The sequence below is a fragment of the Hypanus sabinus genome, chromosome 11 (genome assembly GCF_030144855.1).
Source record: "Hypanus sabinus isolate sHypSab1 chromosome 11, sHypSab1.hap1, whole genome shotgun sequence".
In the NCBI taxonomy this organism is placed as follows: domain Eukaryota; kingdom Metazoa; phylum Chordata; class Chondrichthyes; order Myliobatiformes; family Dasyatidae; genus Hypanus; species Hypanus sabinus.
In genome coordinates, this window is record NC_082716.1 from 64694742 (window position 1) to 64716297 (window position 21556).

At 40.9% G+C, this 21556-nt stretch overlaps 1 protein-coding gene across 1 annotated transcript; it reads left to right on the forward strand.

Moving 5' to 3' along the window:
* The first annotated feature begins 587 nt into the window (after positions 1-587).
* tor3a (torsin family 3, member A) lies at positions 588-16100 on the forward strand. Its single transcript, XM_059983618.1, has 6 exons — positions 588-841; positions 4351-4473; positions 6165-6430; positions 6753-6928; positions 13344-13468; positions 14535-16100. Exons 1-6 carry the CDS (start codon positions 673-675, stop codon positions 14780-14782), a joined length of 1107 nt encoding a protein of 368 aa, XP_059839601.1. The 5' UTR covers positions 588-672; the 3' UTR covers positions 14783-16100.
* Positions 16101-21556: the final 5456 nt, after the last annotated feature.

Sequence of the window (21556 nt, forward strand, 5' to 3'; positions counted from 1 at the left end):
GGGGGATCTGATTGAAACATATAAGATTAATAAGGGATGGGACACACTAGATGCAGGAAACATGTTCCCGATGTTGGGGGAGACCAGAACCAGAGGGCACAGTTTAAGAATAAGGGGTAGGTCATTTAGAATGGAGTTCAGGAAAGACATTTTCACCCAGAGAGTTTTGGATCTATGGAATGCTCTGCCTCAGAAGGCAGTGGAGGCCAATTCTCTGGATGCTTTCAAGAAAGAGTTAGATGGAGCTCTTAAAGACAGTGGGGAGAAGGCAGGAACGGGGTACTGATTTTTGACGATCAGCCATGATCACATTGAATGGTGGTGCTGGCTCGAAGGGCCGAATGGCCTACTCCTGCACCTATTGTCTATTGTCTGGAATGTATACATCCCATTCCGTGCAGTAATCTCATTAATGAGAATACTCTGCCTAAAACTCACACCAACCTCTCCCTCCTTTATAGTAAGCATAGTAGTTTATTTCAGCAATAGTTGGAAAATAGCCTGACTTGTTAAGGTCACCAACCCAATTGAGGCAGTCCACGTGATTAAAGTGAAGTAAAGGTAAATATTAACCAGGAATGAAAAGTTTAGGCAGTGAAGGTTTTCTGCTGCTCCTTTCTCATCCCTAATCCCCCTCCCAATCACCACTGTACAGGTCCTACCACTTCCCTAATGAATATCCAATGGCTGCCATTGTTCTGTTGGTGGTTGCAAAGGGTGACTGGAAACATGATCCAACAACAATTGGGAACGTTTTCGGAGATCTTTAACTTTAATCCTGGACAGATCTGGAAATCAGACTGTGAGACCAAACGGTTGACGGACATTTCAAAGAAGGACGGTGAGTGAAATACGTTAGATACACATGGGAAACAACGGAAATGAGTTCCAAACTGATTTATTAAGATTGGGGTAGTTTGTTTGGTAAAGTACTGTGTATCAAGGAGTAAATTAAAGATTTTATTAAATTACTCCATTGCAAGGGATTACTTTAAACTCTGGGAAATAACTGCGAAAATTAAGAAAAATATGTCATGTCAAAGGATTCTAAGACAGTGAAACCACTAGTTGGTTCATATTTTATATGAAAATGTAAATTACAGCCAATTTGTACACCTTGTAATAAGTTTGTTGTATACATTAAAATATACATAACAGTTGTTACAGGGATTCATTAAGTGCACCCATTCCCTTCCGGACTGAGCTTTAGACTCTCGTTCAGTTGATGTGCACCCATAGATGGTTAGTTTGTGATGTGAGGTACTCTATTGAAACAGAGTCATTCCCCACAAAACATATGCTGGCCTGTTCTACAAAGCCCATAATACATTCAAGATTCAGGATTGCTTAATGTCATTTCCAGTACAAAAGTGTAAAGGAGAACAAAATAATTGTTACTCCAGGTCCAATGCAGCACAAAAAAAACACAATAAGAGAAAAGAAAGCCATAATTTAAAAAAACAATAAATATATATTTAGCTTATATACATAGATTGTATGTCCATAAAGTGCCACAAGGCACAAGAGTGTCTGTACATGAGGTGAGACTGACAAGAAATAATAGAGTAATCATGGTGGTGGGAGGGTGGTGTTGATCAATCTTACTGCTTGAAGAAAGAAACTATTCTGAGTCATGGATAACCATAAGAACTTAAGGCATGGAGCAGAATTAGGGCATTTGTTTCATACATTGTCCTCCATTTCATCATGGCTGATTTATTTTCGCTCTCAATCCCAGTCTCCTTGCCTTCTCCCCATAACTTTTGATGCCCTAACTAATCAAGAACCTATCAGCATCCACTTTAAATTGACCCACAAAACAGACTCTTTTTTTGTATTTTTAAAAAGAGTACATTTCTACCCTCGAATCTCCCTTTGACTAAAGACAGTGGTAGGTAAAACTAGCAACAATTTAGAGCAATTTGGAATATGTATTCTATAAGTGGTGAGTTAGAGAGCGAGAGAGAGAGGACAGGCTCATTGACATGAAGCATTAACTGTTTCAACACAGATGCTGCCTGACCTGATACTTTCCTGCAATAATGTTCAGTTTTTATTTAAAACTAAGTATCTCTAGTTTTCTTTTTACCATTTAATTACAGTTTGATGTTGGTAACCATACACTAAACCAACATTCGAACATTAGAAAGTTTTTAACAAGAACGTGCCATTCGTCCCAAGTTCCTCTTCACGTAGCGTGTTGAAATAACTATTGAGCTTAGATTGGAAAGTCTCCAAGGTACTACTTTCAATTACAGTACGAGGTAGTTTGTTCCACGTGTCCACAACTCGCTGTGTAAGGAAGTATTTACTGATGTTAGTCTGAAATCTTCCCATAATCAGTCTCTACCTATGACTCTGTGTGCTTGATGATGGATTAATTGAAGCAGCGTCTGCCAACCACGTTATTTACACCCTTAATGATTTTGAATGCTTCTATCATGTCTCCTCTCATTCTACATCTACTTAGGCTAAAAGGATTTAATCCTTTCAATCTTTCTTCATAGCTCATACCCGCAGACCTGGAATGAGTCTAGTTGCCCTTCTCTGGGCTGTCTTCAGTGCCTCACATCCCCCACACAATATGGAGACCAAAATTGCACACAGCATTCAAAATGTGGCCTCAGAAGTGCATTATACTGCTCAAGGAGAACATCTCTTGACTTGAACTCCACTGGGTGCATTATATAGCCCAACATTCTATCAGCCTTCCTAATCGCTTCTGTGCATTGTCTAGATGTTGATTGTGATGTGTCTACCAGGACACCTATATTCTTCATATACAGTGTACTTTCTAACAAGACACCCCCATTGTTTATTTACATCTAATATATCTATTTCCTATATGTAATATTTTACATTTACTGACATTAAATTTCATCTGCCATTTATTTGACCACTTCTGAATTTTGCTTAGAGCTCACTGTATTGATTCTACTGCCTGAATGTTATCAGCCTGCCCCCCTAAAACTTTATTTTTCCTGTATTTCTTATAAGGCTGTCTTTTCTTCAATAATCTTTTATGTATATAATTTGTTCATTCATGTAGTTGATGTACGGTTTTTATTGCTTCTCCCGACCTTGGGTATGAACATTTCCTGCACTGTGTGTATTACCTCTTTAAATCGACCACATTGTTCCTCAACTGACTCAACATCAAGCAGTTCCTTCCAGTTTACCTTCAGAAGTCTTTGTTGGATCTACACAAACATTACCTTTCTGAAATTCAATTTAATGGCTTTGGTTTTTACTGATCTACTCTCGCAAAAAAAAACTTTGAGACTAACAATGTTATGTCACTTATTCCTGAAGGCTCAGCACCTTCCATACTCAAAATTCTATGCTGCTTGTTACAGAATATCAAATCTAGACAGGCCTCCCCTCTTGTTGGTGCATTAACATACTGGGTCAGAAAGCAATCATTCAATAACTCAATGAATTCACTTCCTGTAATCCATTAGTCACTCCCACTCAATATTTGGGTAATTAAAGTCAGCTGTAACTATAACATCACCCTTGGAATTTGTTTCACTGATAGAATTGTTTATTAAAATCACCATCAGGGGGTCTATAACATCAGGGTGTTATTCCTTTGTCCTTATAGCTTTCAATTCTCGCCCACTAAGTCTCAATTCATCTCCTGTCATAAGCAGCTTCATGTTTAAATTCTCTCTTATGTATATGGCTACTCCTCCACCTTTATGATCTTGCCTATCTTTCCTAAGTAAAGTATATCCTTTAATACTGTATTCATCACGATCCTTTGAGGTCATCCCGGTTTCAGTTATTGCTATTATATCAAACTTATACGCACTTGCATCAACCTTCACGTGCAAGTTCACATCACAATGCGCTGGTGAGAGGTCATCAACATACTCATGCAAACAGGCTGCAGTCCCTCAAGCAACACAACCTGGAGACTTTCCAATTATGTATCTAGGAAACTAGGGAAGCCTTATGTGCTACAGCTCCAAACCCTGCTCCAGGTTAAAGAATTTTCTCCTGCCCCACAACAAACTAGTATTTGGAATCCACGAAAGGCTGGCAAAGCACCAACCATTAACGAGGAGGTCTCCTAACAACTTCAGCCTGCTTAATGCCAAGATTAGCCTTACCGAGGAGGATCCGATTATGCATGCTCCAAAACTTCATACCAGTGAACTAATCTGCACCATTAAACAAAGCGAGGTAGGCCGCAATTTTAGTGTGTGTATTAGCTTTATTAAATAAAAAAAGGCTTAAAGGGTGGTCAAAGATACCTCATTATTAAGTCAATAAAATTTGGTGTTTTGATTTATTTCCAGCATCTGCAGATTCACTCGTGTTACAAAACATTCTCTTCTATTTTAGCAAACACTTTGGAGGCCTGGTCCTTCTTAATCCAGGATAGTTACCAGGAAATAATGAATTGGTACTGCAACGTACACGAATGCTGTGAGTCAGGAGACTGTCGGCTAATCAACAACATTACAGGTTTGTAAATGAATTAATTTATAGTCTTATATGAATGGAGGGAGCGACACAGTAAACCTGAGCAGTAAATACCCTATTAATTGTAAGTTGTATGGGCTTTGATTCTGTTTTGTTCATATGATGTGGTGCTTGTTCCTTTCTTTGAGGTGATGTCAGGGACAGGGACAGTTTCCTGTTGACAACCTGCACAGAGAGCCTGACTGGTCTTACAGACAGCATGAGCTAAGGTCAGTTGGGTTGAACTGGAAATCCACACTGCTTCCACTCATGTTGCCAGCTTATCCAGAATACATCTCAAATGGACCAACCAATTCACTGATCTGAGTTGTCATTTATAAAATGCCTCATAAGACGTTGGAGGAGAATTAGTCCATTCAACCCATCGAGTCTGCTCTGCCATTTCATCATGGGTGATCCCTGATCCCTCTCAACCCCATACACCTGCCCTCTCACCATAGCCTTTGAAGCCCTGACTGATCAGGAAACGATCAACTTCCGCCTTAAATATATCCATGGACTTGGCCTCCACTGCAGTCTGGCTGAGCGTTCCACAGATTCACTACTCTCTAGCTAAAAAATTCCTCCTTACCTCTGTTCTAAAAGGTCGCCCCTCAATTTTGAGGCTGTGCCCTCTACTCCCAGATACCCCCAACACAGGAAACATCCTCCCTACATCCGCCCTCTCTGGTCCTTTCAATATTCAATCTGTTTCAATGAGATCCCCACACATTCTTCCAAATTCCAGTGAGTACAGGCCCAAACCTGCCAAACACTCCTCATATGTTAACCTCTTCAGTCCTGGAATCATCATCATGAGCCTCCTCTGGACTCTCTCCAATGTCAGCAGATCCTTTCTGAGATAGGGGGCCCAAGACTGTTGACAATACTCCAAATGTGGCCTGACCCGTGTCTTACAAAGCCTTAGCATTATCTCCTTGCTTTTATATTCTATTTCCCTTGAAAATAAATGCCAACTTTCTTCATCACAGACTCAACCTGTAAATTAACTTTCTGGGACACCTCTTTGTCCCCCATTGTCCCCTCATCAGGATCATCTTCCAGAGGTCCAATATCAAATGTCACCTCCCTTTTACTCTTTATATATAACTGTTTAGTTATCTGTTTTATATTATTGGCTAATTTGCCCTCATATTTCATCTTTTCTCTTATAGTTTTTTAGTTGCCTTTTGTTGCATTTTAAAAACTTCCCAATTATCCAACTTCCAACTCACTTTTGCTAACTTATATATGTCCTTTCCTTGGCTTTTATGCAGTTCTCAACTTCCCTTCTCAGGCATGGTTGCCTACCCCTGCCACTTGAGAACTACAGTACTTCTTCTGAGGGACATATCTATCCTGCGCCTTGTGAACTATTCTTAGAAACTTCAGCCATCTCTGCTCAACCCTTTGATGACAGGGTTGACCAAGTTGAAGTTTCTGTGCTGGCTTATTCCCTTGCTCCCGCAAAAAAGTAGCTGGAAGTTCTTAAGAGGTACATCTACCCTGGAATTTCAAACTATTTCTTGTTTGTTACAGGTTTTGAGTTCATGTGGTAAATAAATACCTCACTATTACCAGAATAATGATGCTTTGAGAAATACATCATTTAGATAGATACCTTAGGAATGGATTCACCTCTGAAGTAGAAGTGGAAAGGTATCTCAAGGTTTGATTTTGTGTTTTCTCACTAGGCCTTAGCCACGACCTGAACATAAAATTACATGGACAGCATCTGGCCAAAGAGGTTGTGATGAAAGCAGTGAAAGGTTTCATAGTAAACAAAAATCCCGAGAAAGCACTAGCCCTTTCCTTCCATGGATGGTCTGGCACCGGCAAGAACTTTGTGGCAAAAATGATAGCAGACAACCTGTACCGAGATGGACCAAGAAGCGAGTGTGTGCATTTCTATATTGCTCACTTCCACTTTCTACACGCCAGCCTGGTTGATTTTTACAAGGTAAGCAGTTCAGAAAGGGCTGATTGGCTCTCTGTCTCCCTCTAACACATTGTATGGCAGCTTAATCTCACCCAAACCTCAAAGATACGGGCTCTTTCTTGTCTTCGGTATCGTGGGTAGGATTTTCTCTTTGGTATCATAGAACTGGAAAAGACAAAAGCTTTCCCATTTCCTAATCTGAACACCAACAGGCTCAAAGGAGTTCAGGTGAATTATTCTGATTATTCCACCCTGCATGAGGGTGCATGTTGTAAGCAACATTCCAAAGAAGGAAGACATTGATAAAAGGTGGGAATTTTCAGTTATTTGTCTTTTCTTTCAGGCCGAGCTCCAGCAGTTCATTCTGACAGCTGTACAAAAATGCCAACAATCGTTGTTCATTTTTGATGAGGCAGAAAATCTGCACCAAGGCCTTATTGATGTCATCAAGCCTTACCTTGACCACCATGACCACGTGAATGGAGTGGACTTCAGAAAGTCTATCTTTATTTTCTTAAGGTAATTTCAAATAGTCATGGAACTTTAAAAAGGCAGGGTGCAGGACTATTGGACCCTGCTATTGGAGCTTAAGCCTTACAAAACAATTTTGAAGATGACTGCAAGTTCAATTGGCACCAAAAATGTAACTGTCAAAATCAGAACTGCTCTGCTGTGCTAACCAGGTCTAAGGGAGACCTTTACAGATTCTAGATCTACTGGTGGCATGTTGATCTGCTTTCTTCAAGTGTATTTGGTAGCTTTACGGATATGCTTCCAGTGGGATATCAGGATGAGCTATCTGCATGTGTGCGAAGTGACAATAATCTTAGTTCTGCTAAATATTATTTTTAATATATTTAAAGTTTAGATTTTTTTCTCTAGCTTATGCATTTAGTCTGTTATTCCTGGCTGACTTCAGCCTCTCCATGTTAAGATTAATATACTCTACAGTTACAGTTAGACCATAAGACATGGAGCAGAATTAGGCCATTTGGCCCATCAACTCTGCTCCACCATTCAATAATGGCTGATCCTTTGTTTTCTCCTCCTCAACCCCATTTCCCAGCCTTCTCCTCATAACCTTTGAAGCCTTGTCCAATCAAGAACATTAATCTCTGACTTAAATACATCCAATGGCCTGGCCTCCACAACTGGATGTGGCAACAAATTTCTAGAAATTCACTACACGCTGGCTAAAGAAATTTCTCCGCTTCTTTGTTTTGAGTGGACGCCTCTCTATCCTGAGCTGTGCCCTCTTGTCTTAGACTCTCCCACCATGGGAAATGTCCTTTTCACATCTACTCTGCCTAGGTCTTTCAACATTCAAATTGTTTTTGGGAGATCCCCCTCATCCTTCTAAATTCCAACGAGTACAGACCCAGAGCCATCAAACGTTCCACGTATGATAACCCTTTCATTCCTGGAATCATCCTTCTGAACCTCCTCTGGACCATTTCCAATGCCAGCACATTGCTTCTAAGATGAGCAGCCCAAAACTGTTCACAATACTCAAGGTGAGGCCTCACCAGTGCCTTATAAAGCCTCAGCATCACATCCCTGCTTTTATACTCTAGACCTCTTGAAATAAATGCTAATATTGTATTTGCCTTCCTCACCACTGACTCAACCTGCAAGTTAACCTTTAGAGTGTTCTGCACAAGGACCCCCAAGTCCCTTTGCATCTCAGATTTTTGGATTCTCTCCCCGTTTAGAAAATAGTCCATACTATTATTATTTCTACTACCAAAGTGCATGACCATGCACTTTCCAACATTGTATATTATTTGCCACTTTCTTGCCCATTCTCCTAATCTATCTAAGCCCTTCTGCATCCTACCTGTTTCCTCAACACTACCTGCCCCTTCACCAATCTTCATATCATTTTCAAACTTGGCAACAATGCCATTTATTTCATCATCTAAATCATTTATACACAGCCTAAAAAGAAGTGGTCCCTTTACTTTCTGCCTATTGAATTTCAAATTGAACTCAATCATATTGTGATCATTAGTTCCTAAGGGTTCTTTTACCTTAAGCTCCCTAATCGCCTCCAGTTCTTTACATAACACCCAATCCAGGATAGCTGGTCCCTAGTAGGCTCAACGACAAACTGCTCTAAAGCGGTATCTCTTAGGCATTCAACAAACTCACTCTAGAGATCCATTTCCAACCTAATTTTCCCAATTGATCTGCATGTTAAAATCTCCCATGACTACCATAACATTGCCCTTTTGAGCCGTCTTTTCTACTTCCTGTTGTAATCTGTGGTCCACCTCCCAGCCACTGCTGGGAGGCCTGTATATAACTGCCACCAGGGTCCTTTTACCCTTGCAGTTTCTTAACTCAACCCACAAGGATTCAGTATCTTCTGATCCAATGTCACATCTTTCTACTGATTTGATGCCATTCTTTACCATGCCTCCCCCTCTGTTTACTTCCTATTCTTCCAATACAACATGTAACCTTGGACATTCAGCACCCAACTACAACCATCCTTCAGCCACGATTCAGTGATGGCAATTTGTACCTGGCAAAATACCTGGCAATTTGTAATAGTGCAACAAGATCATCCACCTTATTTCTTATACTACACACACTGAGATACAACACCTTGAGTTGTATTTGCTGCCTTTTTTGATTTTACATCCCTAATGTACTAATTCTCACCCTGTTGGCTGCAACTATGTCCCATCACCTGCCTGCCCTTCCTGACAGTCTGACTGCATGCTATCTTTACTTTTTTACCATCCATCCTACTCTGAGTCCCCTCACTCTGGTTCCCACCCCCTGAGAAACTAGTTTAAATGCTCCCCAACAGCTCTAACAAACCTGCCCATGAGAATATTGATCCCCCTCAGGCTCAGGTGCAACTTGTCACTTTCGAACAGGTCATAGCTCCCCCAGAAGAGATCCCAATGATCCAAGAACCTGAAGCCCAGACCCCTGCACCAGTTTCTCAGCAACGCATTTATCTGCCATATCGTCCTGTTTTTACCCTCACTGGTATGTGGCACAGGCAGCAATCCAGAAATTACCAACCTGGAGGTCCTGCTTCTTAGCTTTCTACCTAGCTTTTCAGGACCTCTTTGCTTTTGGTTCCTATATCATTGGTACCAATATGTACGAAGACATTTGGATGCTCTCCCTCCCTCTCCAAAATGTTGTGGACGTGATCTGAGACGTCCCTGACCCTGGCACCTGGGAGGCAACAAAACCATCCAGGTGTCCTGTTCATGTCCACAGAATCTCCTGTCTGTTCCCCTCACTATTGAGTCTCCTATCACTACCTCGCTCTTCTTCTCTCTCTTTCCCTTCTGCACCACGGACCCATGCTCAGCGCCTGTAACCCATTCGCCATGGCGTCCCCTGGGAGATCGTCCCCCAAAAAAGTATCCAAAGTGGTTTACTTATTTTTGAGGGGAATGGCCACACCTGTGCTATGTGTAAAGGTTAATATAACCTGAGCTGGTTACAAGGTAATTCCAGGTAACTTTTAAGCAGGTGAACGTACTGTAGCTCTGTGGCTCTGAGTGTCTACATGTTTAACGTGCTATACTGTAACTGAATGTCTGTATTCCATGTTCTGTTGGATTTAGGGAAAAGGCTTTCAGCTACAGTATTATTTAGACAATTCCTCATTTCATACTTTTTACAGTAAACAGAATCAAAGCAAATGACCTCAAAATTGCACAGATCAATATCTCTGAATAGCTATCAGCCTTGACAGGTGGTAACTGCCAACTCAAATCAAACTCACGATTGGTAAATGTTGCACAAAGATCAAATAGTAAAGTTTCAATGTCACAACGTTATTTAAAAATCTGTAGATGTGGAACTACACCGATCAATGTCATTGTAACTGATAGTGTGTGTTGCCCAGATAACCTGAGTTATGACCCATTCTCTCTAGAGACGTCCAGTAGAATGGTGTGTCCTGAAGTAGTTGCACATCTATTAGATTTTGCGTTGTCTTGCCCGACTATAATGTAAACTCCTGACTAACTAAAGAAGATCTCAGCTGAGGCAGCAGGGAGGAATTCAATGACTCCTGTAGGGAAATTAAAGAGTGAGGAATTTGACTGAATATCCAAACCATGCAAACTGTTGCACACAACCCATCAGAGCGTCATGGGAAAGGAAGAAAACCGACATGCAGCTGCAAGAGAATGAGTGTATGAAAATGCAGCCAAAGGGTTAAATTCCCTAGTGACAAGATAGGCAGGTTTAGGAATACAGGCAAGAAACACAGGACAAATGTTCAGCCATTAACCAAAGAGCTTGGAGGGAGGTGCAGAGTTCAAATGAGTTGGACAACTTTAGTCTTTGTGCGGTACTTAAGGTTGTCGAGAGAGTCATCCAAACAAAGGCCAGCAATGTAGGAGTTGAAGTGTTCAGGCAAGCGATAAGGTTAAGGAGTGTGAGGCAAACAGCTAAGATAGAGATTAAGTTAATGAAACGGGAGCTTCTGAGGTTGGAAAAGTTAAGAAAGGAAGGATGGCATCAAAGTAGGGACTGAAGGTATTATTGCATTGGAGGTGTAAAGCCAAGATCAGCGCTTAGCAAATGGAAAGCAACTGGAAAGCAAATGCTTGTGTGTGAATCACAAAAGGTTGGTTTGCAGGTGCAGCAGGCTATCAAGAAGACAAATGGAATGTTGACCTTCGTTGCTAGAGGAATTGAACTCAAGAGTAGGGAGGTTATTCTGCAATTACACAGGGTACTGGTGAGGCCTCACCTGGACTATTGTGTGCAGTTCTGGTCTCCTTACTTGAGGAAGGATATACTGGCTTTGGAGGCGGTGCAGAGGAGGTTCACCAGGTTGATTCCAGAGATGAAGGGGTTAGACTCTGAGGAGAGTTTGAGTCGCCTGGGACTGTACTCACTGGAATTCAGGAGATCTTAGAGGATTATATTAAATTATGAAAGGAATAGATAAGATAGAGGCAGGGAAATCGTTTCCACTGGCAGGTGACAATAGAACTAGGGGACATCGCCTCAAGATTCGGGGGAGTAGATTTATGGTGGAGATGAGGAGGAACTGCTTCTCCCAGAGAGTGGTGAATCTGTGGAATTCGCTGCTGAAGAAGCAGTGGAGGCTACCTCAGTAAATATATTTCAGACAAGTTTGGATAGACTTTCGCATAGTCGTGGAATTAAGGACTATGAGGAAAAGGCAGGAAGGTGGAGATGAGTCCATGGCCAGATCAGCCATGATCTTATTGAATGGTGGAGCAGGCTCAATGGGCCAGATGGCCGACTCCTGCTCCTATTTCTTATGCTCTTATGTTCTAAATGGCCATTGAGACATGAGCTACAGATACAAACCAAAGAGGAAAGTCTTTGTCAAGTGGTAGCTGAACCAAGAATAGTTGAGGTTATCATTAATAAAGGTGCAAAGGTGGTCAGGCAACAAAGTAATATTGTTGAGTGATATTGGAACACCATTAACACATGATTGTGTTAGCATACAGACAGAAGGTAATGGCACACTTGTGAATATTGATAGCAAATGTTGTTTGGGCCAGCTATCTATCATCGTTTTGGTGAGAAAGCTGTATAAATCCTAGTAAAAGTGAAAATGGCTTTCTGCTTTCATCCTGGGGTTTCTACAATCTGTCAACATTCAGTGACATGGTCAAATTAATCCTGGAAGGAATCTTAGAAAAGCACAAAGGGTCAGAACACAGATATAGAGGAAGCTTTGAGGAAAATGACCAGCTGCTTTGCAGAGGCAAAGAATGGGGCTGTGGTAGGGAACTGGAGGGAGAGGACGGTCTTGGAGGTCCCAGCACACCAGAATCAGAACCTAGGATCTATTTCTACTGCCGGATCAAAGTAGAACTCCAGCAAGTGTATTTGGAGAAATCAGCTACTGCTGACTAGACTGTCAAGTCCTGGATTTTATACTTGTCTGCCAGAGCATTTACGAATAAGGAAAAATACCTTCAGCTCTTACCACATCACATTGTGCAACTGTACAGCGGTCCTAAAGGCAGCTTGCCAGGCAACTGAGATTGTCTTGTCGGAAAATTTTTTTTAAATTTTGGAACAGAAGATCTAGGTTAATTTTCTATCCAGACATTGCTCAAGTACATGAGTTTAGAATACAGTAAAGTTTACAATTCATAAACTGAAGTGATGGGTTATTGACTTTTAAGTGCAAGTCTGCAAAATTGAAATCAATGTAATAGTCAGACACAAGTGGAAACCTTTGGCCATTTATTGACACAGGATGGACTCTGAGCAGTGTGAAGATACATTGTTCTTGCTATGTTGAACAGGCATTCCACAGGCACGTACACCAACCAGAGAATCTGAAAGGCATTACAGTAAATCCCATAAATCCTGGCCAGAGGCTTTGGATACTGGTGTCAGGGTAAAAAGTGGATTTAAGGTTTCAGGGAGGAAATATTTGCCTCAGAGGTGGAGAAATCCCTGCACTATCATTGTAAATCTTTACGGTCCTCTAATTTTGAGGACTGGATTATTCAAGATATTTGAATTTGTGAACATTTAGTGGGGTCCCGTTTGTGATGTTGAACTTGAAGGGAAGTGCTGATCTTATTCTACTATTCATTTTCTGAAAGTTATTATCCACCATGGCTACAAATGCAAAACCCAAAAGTGAATACTATTATGAAACTGAAGCTAATTTATAACTGATAGAAAGATGGGCAAATTAAATGTTCCAAATGGCTTAAAACTTTCTTGAACATTTTTGCCTTTTCCCATTTATTGAATATTTAATGTCAAACCAATTATAAATAAAATGAAAATATAAAGAACTTCCATAAAATTTTGGATTCGATTCCAAATTTCTGCTGGGCTAGTATCTTGTTGCTGAATTAATGTACAAGCAAGGTGAAGTCCTGATACCAACTTTTTGTTTAGTTGTATCCAATACTAATTCCCTAAAAACATTTCTTCACTCTAGTAATATCGGAGGAAGGTCTATAAGCAGGGTAGTATTAGAAAACTGGAGAGCAGGACGAGATCGAGAGGAGATTACGATGGAAGACTTGGAATATCAGATCCGAAGAGAGGTTGCAACGTCAAAAGGTAATTCACATTAGAAGCACACAGTTAGGAATGGGGTCCTTTCGGCCCACTGTATTCACGCTAATCAACAAATGCCAATCTATTTTACTTGCACTTTCCAAGTAATGGTTGGCTAGCATGAACCTTGCAGCTTTCTGAGCTATAATATTTCAAGAATTCCTCTAAAAAAGAACTTAAACGCTGTGGGAGACTCTGCCTCTACCTTCACTTCAGACAGTGCATCCTCTGGGTAGAAAAAAATTCAAATTCTCTCTCAGTCTCCCACCCAAAACCCTTGTCTTCTGATTGTAGATGCCTCTGCCACAGGGGAAGAGTTTCTCACCATCTGCTCTACCTACACTCCTCATAAATTTGTACTCTTCAGTCAGATTCCCCTTCCCTTTCCAACTTCATTGAAAGTCTATGAAGTCTTTACATGTAATTCATCTCAAGCAACATCCTGGCAAATCTCTCCAGCTTAATCACATTTTCATGGCCCAGAACTATAGACAACACCAGCTGTGACCTAACTAACATTCTGTATGTTGCGTCAGAACCTCCCTGCCCTTGAGTTCCATGGCCTAGCTAAATGCAGCATGTATCCCGTGTTGGGAAGATGTGGGATAAATAAGAGGACAATGGGAAAGCTACAAAACACCATGAAATGGAATAATGGAAGGTGTAATGAACAAGAAAGATTTTTAGATGGAAATCTGGTGAAGAGATGGAAAAGGCCTCGAGGGCATATTTTAGACAACAAAAGTGGTTTTGTTTGATGCCTTCACAGTCAACTTAAGAGTAGAAATAAATACAAACACTAACTACTCATCAGCAACAATACCATAATTTAATTATGCTTAAGACAATAAATGCCAACGATCATGCAAATGACTTGTATGCGTCTTCCCACTATCAGGCAAGGTCAGGATCATCTGCAGTCATGAATGTTAATGGTGGAACTGGTATAATGAGACAGTGTTTTTGAAATTCTTCATTCCATGAATGAAACAGTAGCATTCAAACAAGTTGCTAATAGCATATGCAATGGCAGAAATAGAGAATTCATGCTTCTTGTGTTCATTTTTAGGTGGCTTTGCACGTAGTGGCCTTGTGGCTGAGAATCTCATCGACTTCTTCATTCCCTTCTTACCTCTGGAATACAAGCATGTTAAATTATGTGTACGTGATGCTCTTCATTCCAGAGGAATCAAGTACAACATAGATATCCTGGATGAAGTGGCGAAGGGAATGCTGTATTTTCCAAAGGAGGAAAACCTGTTCTCAGCCCAGGGCTGTAAGTCGGTCTCGCAGCGGGTCAATCTCTTTCTGCCCTGAAGCAGAAGAGTTCAGGAAACCGCTTATTGTGACACATTGTTCCCCTAGAGACCATGTCACTTTCTCGTTGCACGGTAGCTGTGGCCTACTATTACCTGGGAGATGGAAATCTGACCCAAGCAACAGGGAAGAAAGGTAACCTTTAAGAAATTAAGAAGCAGAACAGCCACCCAGTTTCCTGGCTTTCCTGTGAAACTTGCCTGCATCCTTGACCATTGTCGTAATTCGTACTTGACTGTTACTGGGTGTTGTGGATCCACTGATGTGCAAACCTAGTTTGTATAAATCATGAAGATAAGGATTGTACCAATGATGGAACTTCTCCATTTTATTAATGTTGTTCTTCACCAGCAGCTCTTCAACCATTTAGATCTAACATTGACCCATTGCAAGACCGATTTACAGCCCTGGGCTAACTTCTCTAAATGGAGCTGAGGTTACCTGGCATGGCAAAATACACAGAACTTGCAAGTGACTGCAGATACCAGAATCTGGAGCAACAGACAAGCTGCTTGAGGATTTGTTTGACCCAAAACATCAATAGTTCCTTCCCCTGGCCCAGTCCCACTCATACATACTGCTCAACTCCACTGAGTTCCTCTAGCAGACTTGCATTTCTCCTTGACTACTTCTTTCTGCTGATAGAGTTACCAACCTTTCCCCTAGGAATTGTTGGCCATGTCCTGTTTGGTACAGCAGATTATAAATGATAAAATATTAATAAAATACTTTATAGGCTGCAATATAAAACACTGGCAAGAGTGATAAATGCAATATACTGGATTTGTTCCGTATGACACTGAATTCCAAGTGTCTTTTAATTAAATGTCAAATTTAGAAATTTCTGTACATTAAGCTAAAATTTACAAATCAGATACTGATAATTACTGCAACGGCAGCATTGATCCTTAACCTTCCAAACCTTTTGGTAACAATTGATAAATGTTTAGTTTCCTCAAATGTTCATTATATATTGGTGTAGCTCTCATGTGTTTTTGTCCAGAACATCTCCCACAGTGGTCCCCTTTCCTTTTGGATCTATCCTTTGTTCTTGTTTCTCATCTGAGTAATAGCTCTTGGGGGAAAAATATACCAAAGCATGGGTTGTCCAAGGAGAGGTATAATAAGATCAGGCTCGACGTCCATCAGCTTAGTCCAGGTTAACTTCAAGATTATTGAACTATCTGGTCCCTGCTCCTAAAACATATTCTTACTGATTCCATGCCTTTTAACTTCAGACTCATATTTATTATATCTGATATATGATGTGAAGTTTGTTGTTTTGGAATAGTAGTACAGTGCAAGATACAAAAGAAAAACAAATTACCAAAAATAAATAAAAACTGCAAAAAAAAAAGGAATAATGTTTTAGTGTTTTTGGACCTTTCAGAAATATGATGGCAGAGAGAAATAAGCTGTTTCTAAATAATTGAATGTGAATCTTCAGGCTCCTATACCTCCCTCACCCCCCAAATGTTAGTAATGAGAAGAAGGCATATCCCAGCTCATAAGGGTACTTAATAATGTGTCCCCTTCTTGAGGTGCTGCCACTTGAAGATGTTCTTGATGATGGGGAGGGTTGTGCTTGTGATTGAGATGGCGAAGTCTATAACCCTCTGCAGCCTCTTACAATCCTGCACTGGAATCTCCGTCCTAGGCTGTGATGCAACCAGTCATACTAGTCTCCATTGTATATCTATAAGACCATAAGATATAGGAGCAGATTTAGGCCATTTGACCATTTGAGTCTGCTCTGTCATTTCACCATTGCTGATCCATTTTCCCTCTCAGCCCCAATCTCTTTCTTTTCCCCAGATCCCTTTTTGCCCTGACTAATCAAGAATCTATTAATCTCTGCTTTAAATATTACAAAGCACTCGGCCTCCATACCAACCTGTGGCAACAAATTCTACAGATTCACCACACTCTGGTTAAAAATATTCCTCCACATCTCCATTCTAAAAGGACATCTCTCTATTCTGAGGGTGTGTCCTCTGGTTTTAGATTCTCCCATCATAGGAAACACCCCTCCACATCCACGATATCAATACCTTTCACCATTTGATTGGTTTCAATGAGGTCACCCCCATACTCTTTGAACTCTGGGGAGTACTGGCATAGAGCCATCAAACACTCCTCATAGGACAAGCCTTTCGATTCCAGAATCATTTCATGAACCTTCTTTGAACCCTCTCCAAAGTCAGCACATCATGACTTAGGTAAGGAGCCTAAAACTGCTCACAATACTCCAAGTGAGGCCTCACCAGTGCTTTATAAAGCCTCAACATTACAGACTTGCTTTTATATTCTAGTCCTCTTGAAATGAATGCTGACATGACACTGGCCTTCTGCACCACTGACTCAATGTGCAAATTAACCTTTAAACAATCCTGCAATGAGAACTCCCAAGTCCCTTTACTCCTCAGATTTTTTAAATTTTCTCTCCATTTACAAAATAATCTACACTTTTATTTCTTCTCCCAAAGTGCCCAGCAATACATTTCTTGACACTGTATTCCATCTGCCACTTCCTTGACCATTCGCCTAATCTGTCTAAATCCCTGTGTAGCCTCTCTACTTCCTCACTGGGGTAGCACAGTAGCATAATGGTTGGCACATCGCTTTAAGTACAGGCAATCAGGGTTCAATTCCTGACACTACCTGTAAGGATTTTCTACTTTCTTCCTGTGACTGAGTGGGTTTCTACCATCTATTTCAAATTCCTCCCCTGACCAAAGACGTACTGGTTGCAAGGTTACTTGGTCATTGTATATTGTCCTGTGATTAGGCTCGGGTTAAATTGGGGGATTGTTGGGCAGCATGGCTCAAACGGCCTATTCCACGCTGTATCTCAATAAAATAAAATTAAAATTAATAAAGTTTAAAAATAAAAACTATTTGCCCCTCCACCTATTTCCGTATCATCCGCAAACATCAATTCTATCATCCAAGTCATTGACACATAACGTAAAAAGAAGTGATCCTAACACAGACCCCTGTGTAACCCACTAGTCACCGGAAGCCAACCAGAAGAGGTTTTGTTCCCACTCTTTGCCTCCTACCAATCAGCAATTGCTTTATCCATGAGTTCTTAACTTGTTAAGCAACCTCATGTGTGGGACCTTGTCAAAGGCTTTCTGAAAATCCATAACTTCCACCAGTTCTCCTTTGTCTATCCTGCTTATTATTTCTTCAATGAATTCCAACAGATTTGTCAGGCAAGATTTTTCCTTAAGAAACCATTATCACGTGCCTCCAAGTACCCCGAAACCACATCCTTAACAATCAACTCCAACATCTTCCCAACCACAGACTATAATTTCCTTTCTCCTGCCTCCCACCTTTCTTGAATAACAGAGTGACATTTGCAGTTTTTCAGTCCTCTGGAACCATGCCAGAGTCTATTGATTCTTGAAAGATCATTACTAATGCCTCCACAATCTCTTCAGCCACCTCATTCAGAACCCTGGGGGTGTATACCAACTGGTCCAGATGACTTTAGACCTTTCAGTTTCATAAGAACTTTCACCCTAGCAATGGCAACCACACACCTCTGCCACCTGGCTCTCCCAAATTTCCACCATTCTGCTAGTATATTCCACAGTGAAGACTGATGCAAAATACTCAGTTCATCTGCCATTTCCTTGTCCCCCATTACTACCTCTCCAGCATCAATCTCCAGAAGTCCAATATCTACTCTCACTTCTCTTTTACACTTTATATTACTGAAGAAACTTTTGGTATCCTCTCTAATATTATTGGCTAGCTTAACTTTGTAATCAATCTTTTCCTCATGTTTGTCTTTTTTAGTTGCCTTCTGTTGGATATTAAAAGCTTCCCAATCCTCTAACTTCCCACTAATTTTTGCTCTATTATATGCCCTCTCTTTGGCTTTTATTTTGGCTTTGACTTCTCTTGTCAGTCATAATTGTGTCACTCTGCCTTTAGGACACTTCTTTCTTTTCCTTTTTACATTGCTGGGATTTAGGGCAGCAATGAAGGTCCTCTATCTCTGGTGGCGTTCACAACTTTGTGTCAGTAGCTTCCTCTCAGTTTAATGTCAGTCATTCAAGCCCCAGGTGGAGACTCAGGAATACTGTTGCATACAGATGTATGGTTCTTCATTGCTGTATCCATAACAGTTTTGTTTGACCAGTCAGAGTTGTTAGCCCTGAGCTGAGCCCCCGAACCTGGAGGATCAGTGTATCACCCCTAGTCTGACCTCTACCCTTTGACTGTTTGGCATAGGTGACCTTATTAAGAGCTACAACATAAAGCCCTAACGCCAGCCAGCATAGCTCTCTGGGTTCATTGAGGCATACAAGCCTTCAAACCATGACGTGGTTGTGGTCCTCTTGCTCCCAGAAATTCCAGTCATTGCTACTCTGCTGTCATCCCTGCCCATTATCTTTTCTAATCAATTTTGGCCATCTCCTTTCTTGTGCCTCTGTAATTCCCTTTACTATAATACTTATATGTCTGACTTTAGCTTCTCTTCCTCAACTTGCAGAGTGAATTCTATCATATTACAATAACTGACTCTTAAGGGTTCCTTTACCTTAAGCTCTCTAATCAATTTAAGTTCATTGCACAACACCCAGTTCAGGGTAGCTGATCCCCTAGTGGGTTTAACCATGAGCTGCTCTAAAAATCCATCCAGTAGTCATTCTAGAAACTCCCTCTCTTGGGATCCAGGACCAATCTGATTTTCCCTGTCTACTTGCATATTGATATCCCCATGACTATCTTAACATTGCCCTTTTGACATGCATTTTCAATCTCCCATTGTAATCTGTAGATCACATCTTTATTACTGTTTGGGGCTCTGTATACAACTCCCATCAGGGTATTTGCCCTTGTAGTTCCTTAGCTCTACCCACAATCATTTAACACTTTCCAATCCTATGTCACCTCTTTCTAATGATAAGATTTCATTTGTTACCACCAGACCCATGCCATCCCTCTGCCAGCCTGCCTGTCCTTTTGATACAATGTGTGTTCTATAATCTTTTTTCAGCCATGATTCAGTGATGCCCACGTCGTACATAACAATCTGGAACTGTGCAACGAGTTCATTTACTTTATTCCATATATTGCATACATTCAAATATAACATTTTCGGTCCTGTATTCACCCCTTCCAATTTTGTCTGCCTTTAATTGAAATTTATAAACACCTTTGATGACATATCAAATCTCAAGCTCATCACAAAGTCAAGCTGCTGCTGTGCCTTCTTCATGATTGCATCGATGTGTTGGGCCCAGGATAGATCCTCTCAGATGTTGATGCCCAGGAACTTTAAGATGCTCACCCTTTCCACTGCCGACCACTTTGAGGATTGGTGTGTGTTCTCCCACCTTCCCTATCCTGAAGTCTACAATCAGTTCCTTGGTCTTGCTGACGTTGAGAGTGAGGTTGTTTTCGCATCACCACTCGGACAGTTGATCTATCTCACTCCTGTAAGTCCATAACCATGTAACAATTACAAGACAGAAACAGGCCATCTCCGCCCTTCTAGTCCGTGCTGAACGCTTACTCTCACCTAGTCCCACCTACCTGCACTCAGCCCATAACCCTCCATTCCTTTCCTGTCCATATACCCAACTTGCACTAATCTCCATGAAATCCTAGTGGTTTTTTGCAAAACCCAGCCAAATTTTAACCATTATTTCCAAAAGTCCTTCCTTCCACCTCCACAACATATCAACGCAGCACTAACCTCTAAACCAGAGGTTCCCAACCATTTTTATGCCATGGACCAGTACCATTAAGCGAGGAGTCTGTGGACCCCAGGTTGGGAACCCTTTCTCTAACCGCCTCTGCCTTTCATTTCCTCAGTTTACTGACTTGTCATTTTTCTAGAATTTGGATTAAGTTCCGTTCCCCCCATTTTATTCCATACTAAAATCTTATCACATTGTCTGCCAACACAATGATACATTAGTATATTCTTTTCCTGCATGTCTGACCCTGGTTCCTTTCTCAGAGAGGTGAAGCAACAAGTGCAGGATGAATCAGTTGTGAACAACATGTGCAATGCTGAATACTATCGAGAGGAGTTTTCCCATTGTTTAAACTTTCACACAAAGCAGGCACCAATATGGACAGGCAAATCCCTGACTCTGATAACAGGTTGCATTAGGTTGAACATCTTCAAAAAGTTGTATCTGCAATATCCGTGGAATATAACAAATCATACCAAGTCTCTGGTACTGCAGCTGCCTTAAGAGAATGAAGCAGAAAGCCTTATGCATAGTGAGTACAGTTTCAAATTCTTCAACAAGTCCAACTTATTTCTTCAAATGAAAAATTCACAGGTGAAACTATATAAAAAAAATTAGCAATAAAATCTGATTCAACTTTCCCCTTTCACCTCAGTACGAGACTATACGTTGAGGCTATTTGGTTGATGATGTGATAAAAACTAAAATTCATTCATTGGACCTGTGGCTAAATAGATTGTGACCGACTCATGTAAGGCATTTTTTCTGGTGTATTTCCTAATGTTGCACAAGGACAGAAAGTGTCAGAGCATGGAAATTACTTAATAAAGGAGGAACTGTTGATAGTAGAGTGACCTGAGCTGAGAATCAGACTAACACACACAAAACGCAGGAGGAGATCAGCAGGTCAGACAGCATCTATGGAAATAAATAAGCAGTTGATATTTTGGGTTGAGACCCTTCATCAGATCTCAGACTCAGTCAGAATCAGAGAATCAGATGACTATCTCTGTAGAGTAAACAATGTTTGTCCAAGATCACAAGTTACTTG

Bases quoted from the DNA above. Each gene is read 5' to 3' on its own strand.
- tor3a (XM_059983618.1), top strand. From the start codon at position 673: ATGAATATCCAATGGCTGCCATTGTTCTGTTGGTGGTTGCAAAGGGTG. The intron at 842-4,350 runs GTGAGTGAAATA...CTTCTATTTTAG, and splicing joins GGACATTTCAAAGAAGGACG to CAAACACTTTGGAGGCCTGG. The intron at 4,474-6,164 runs GTTTGTAAATGA...TTTTCTCACTAG, and splicing joins GCTAATCAACAACATTACAG to GCCTTAGCCACGACCTGAAC.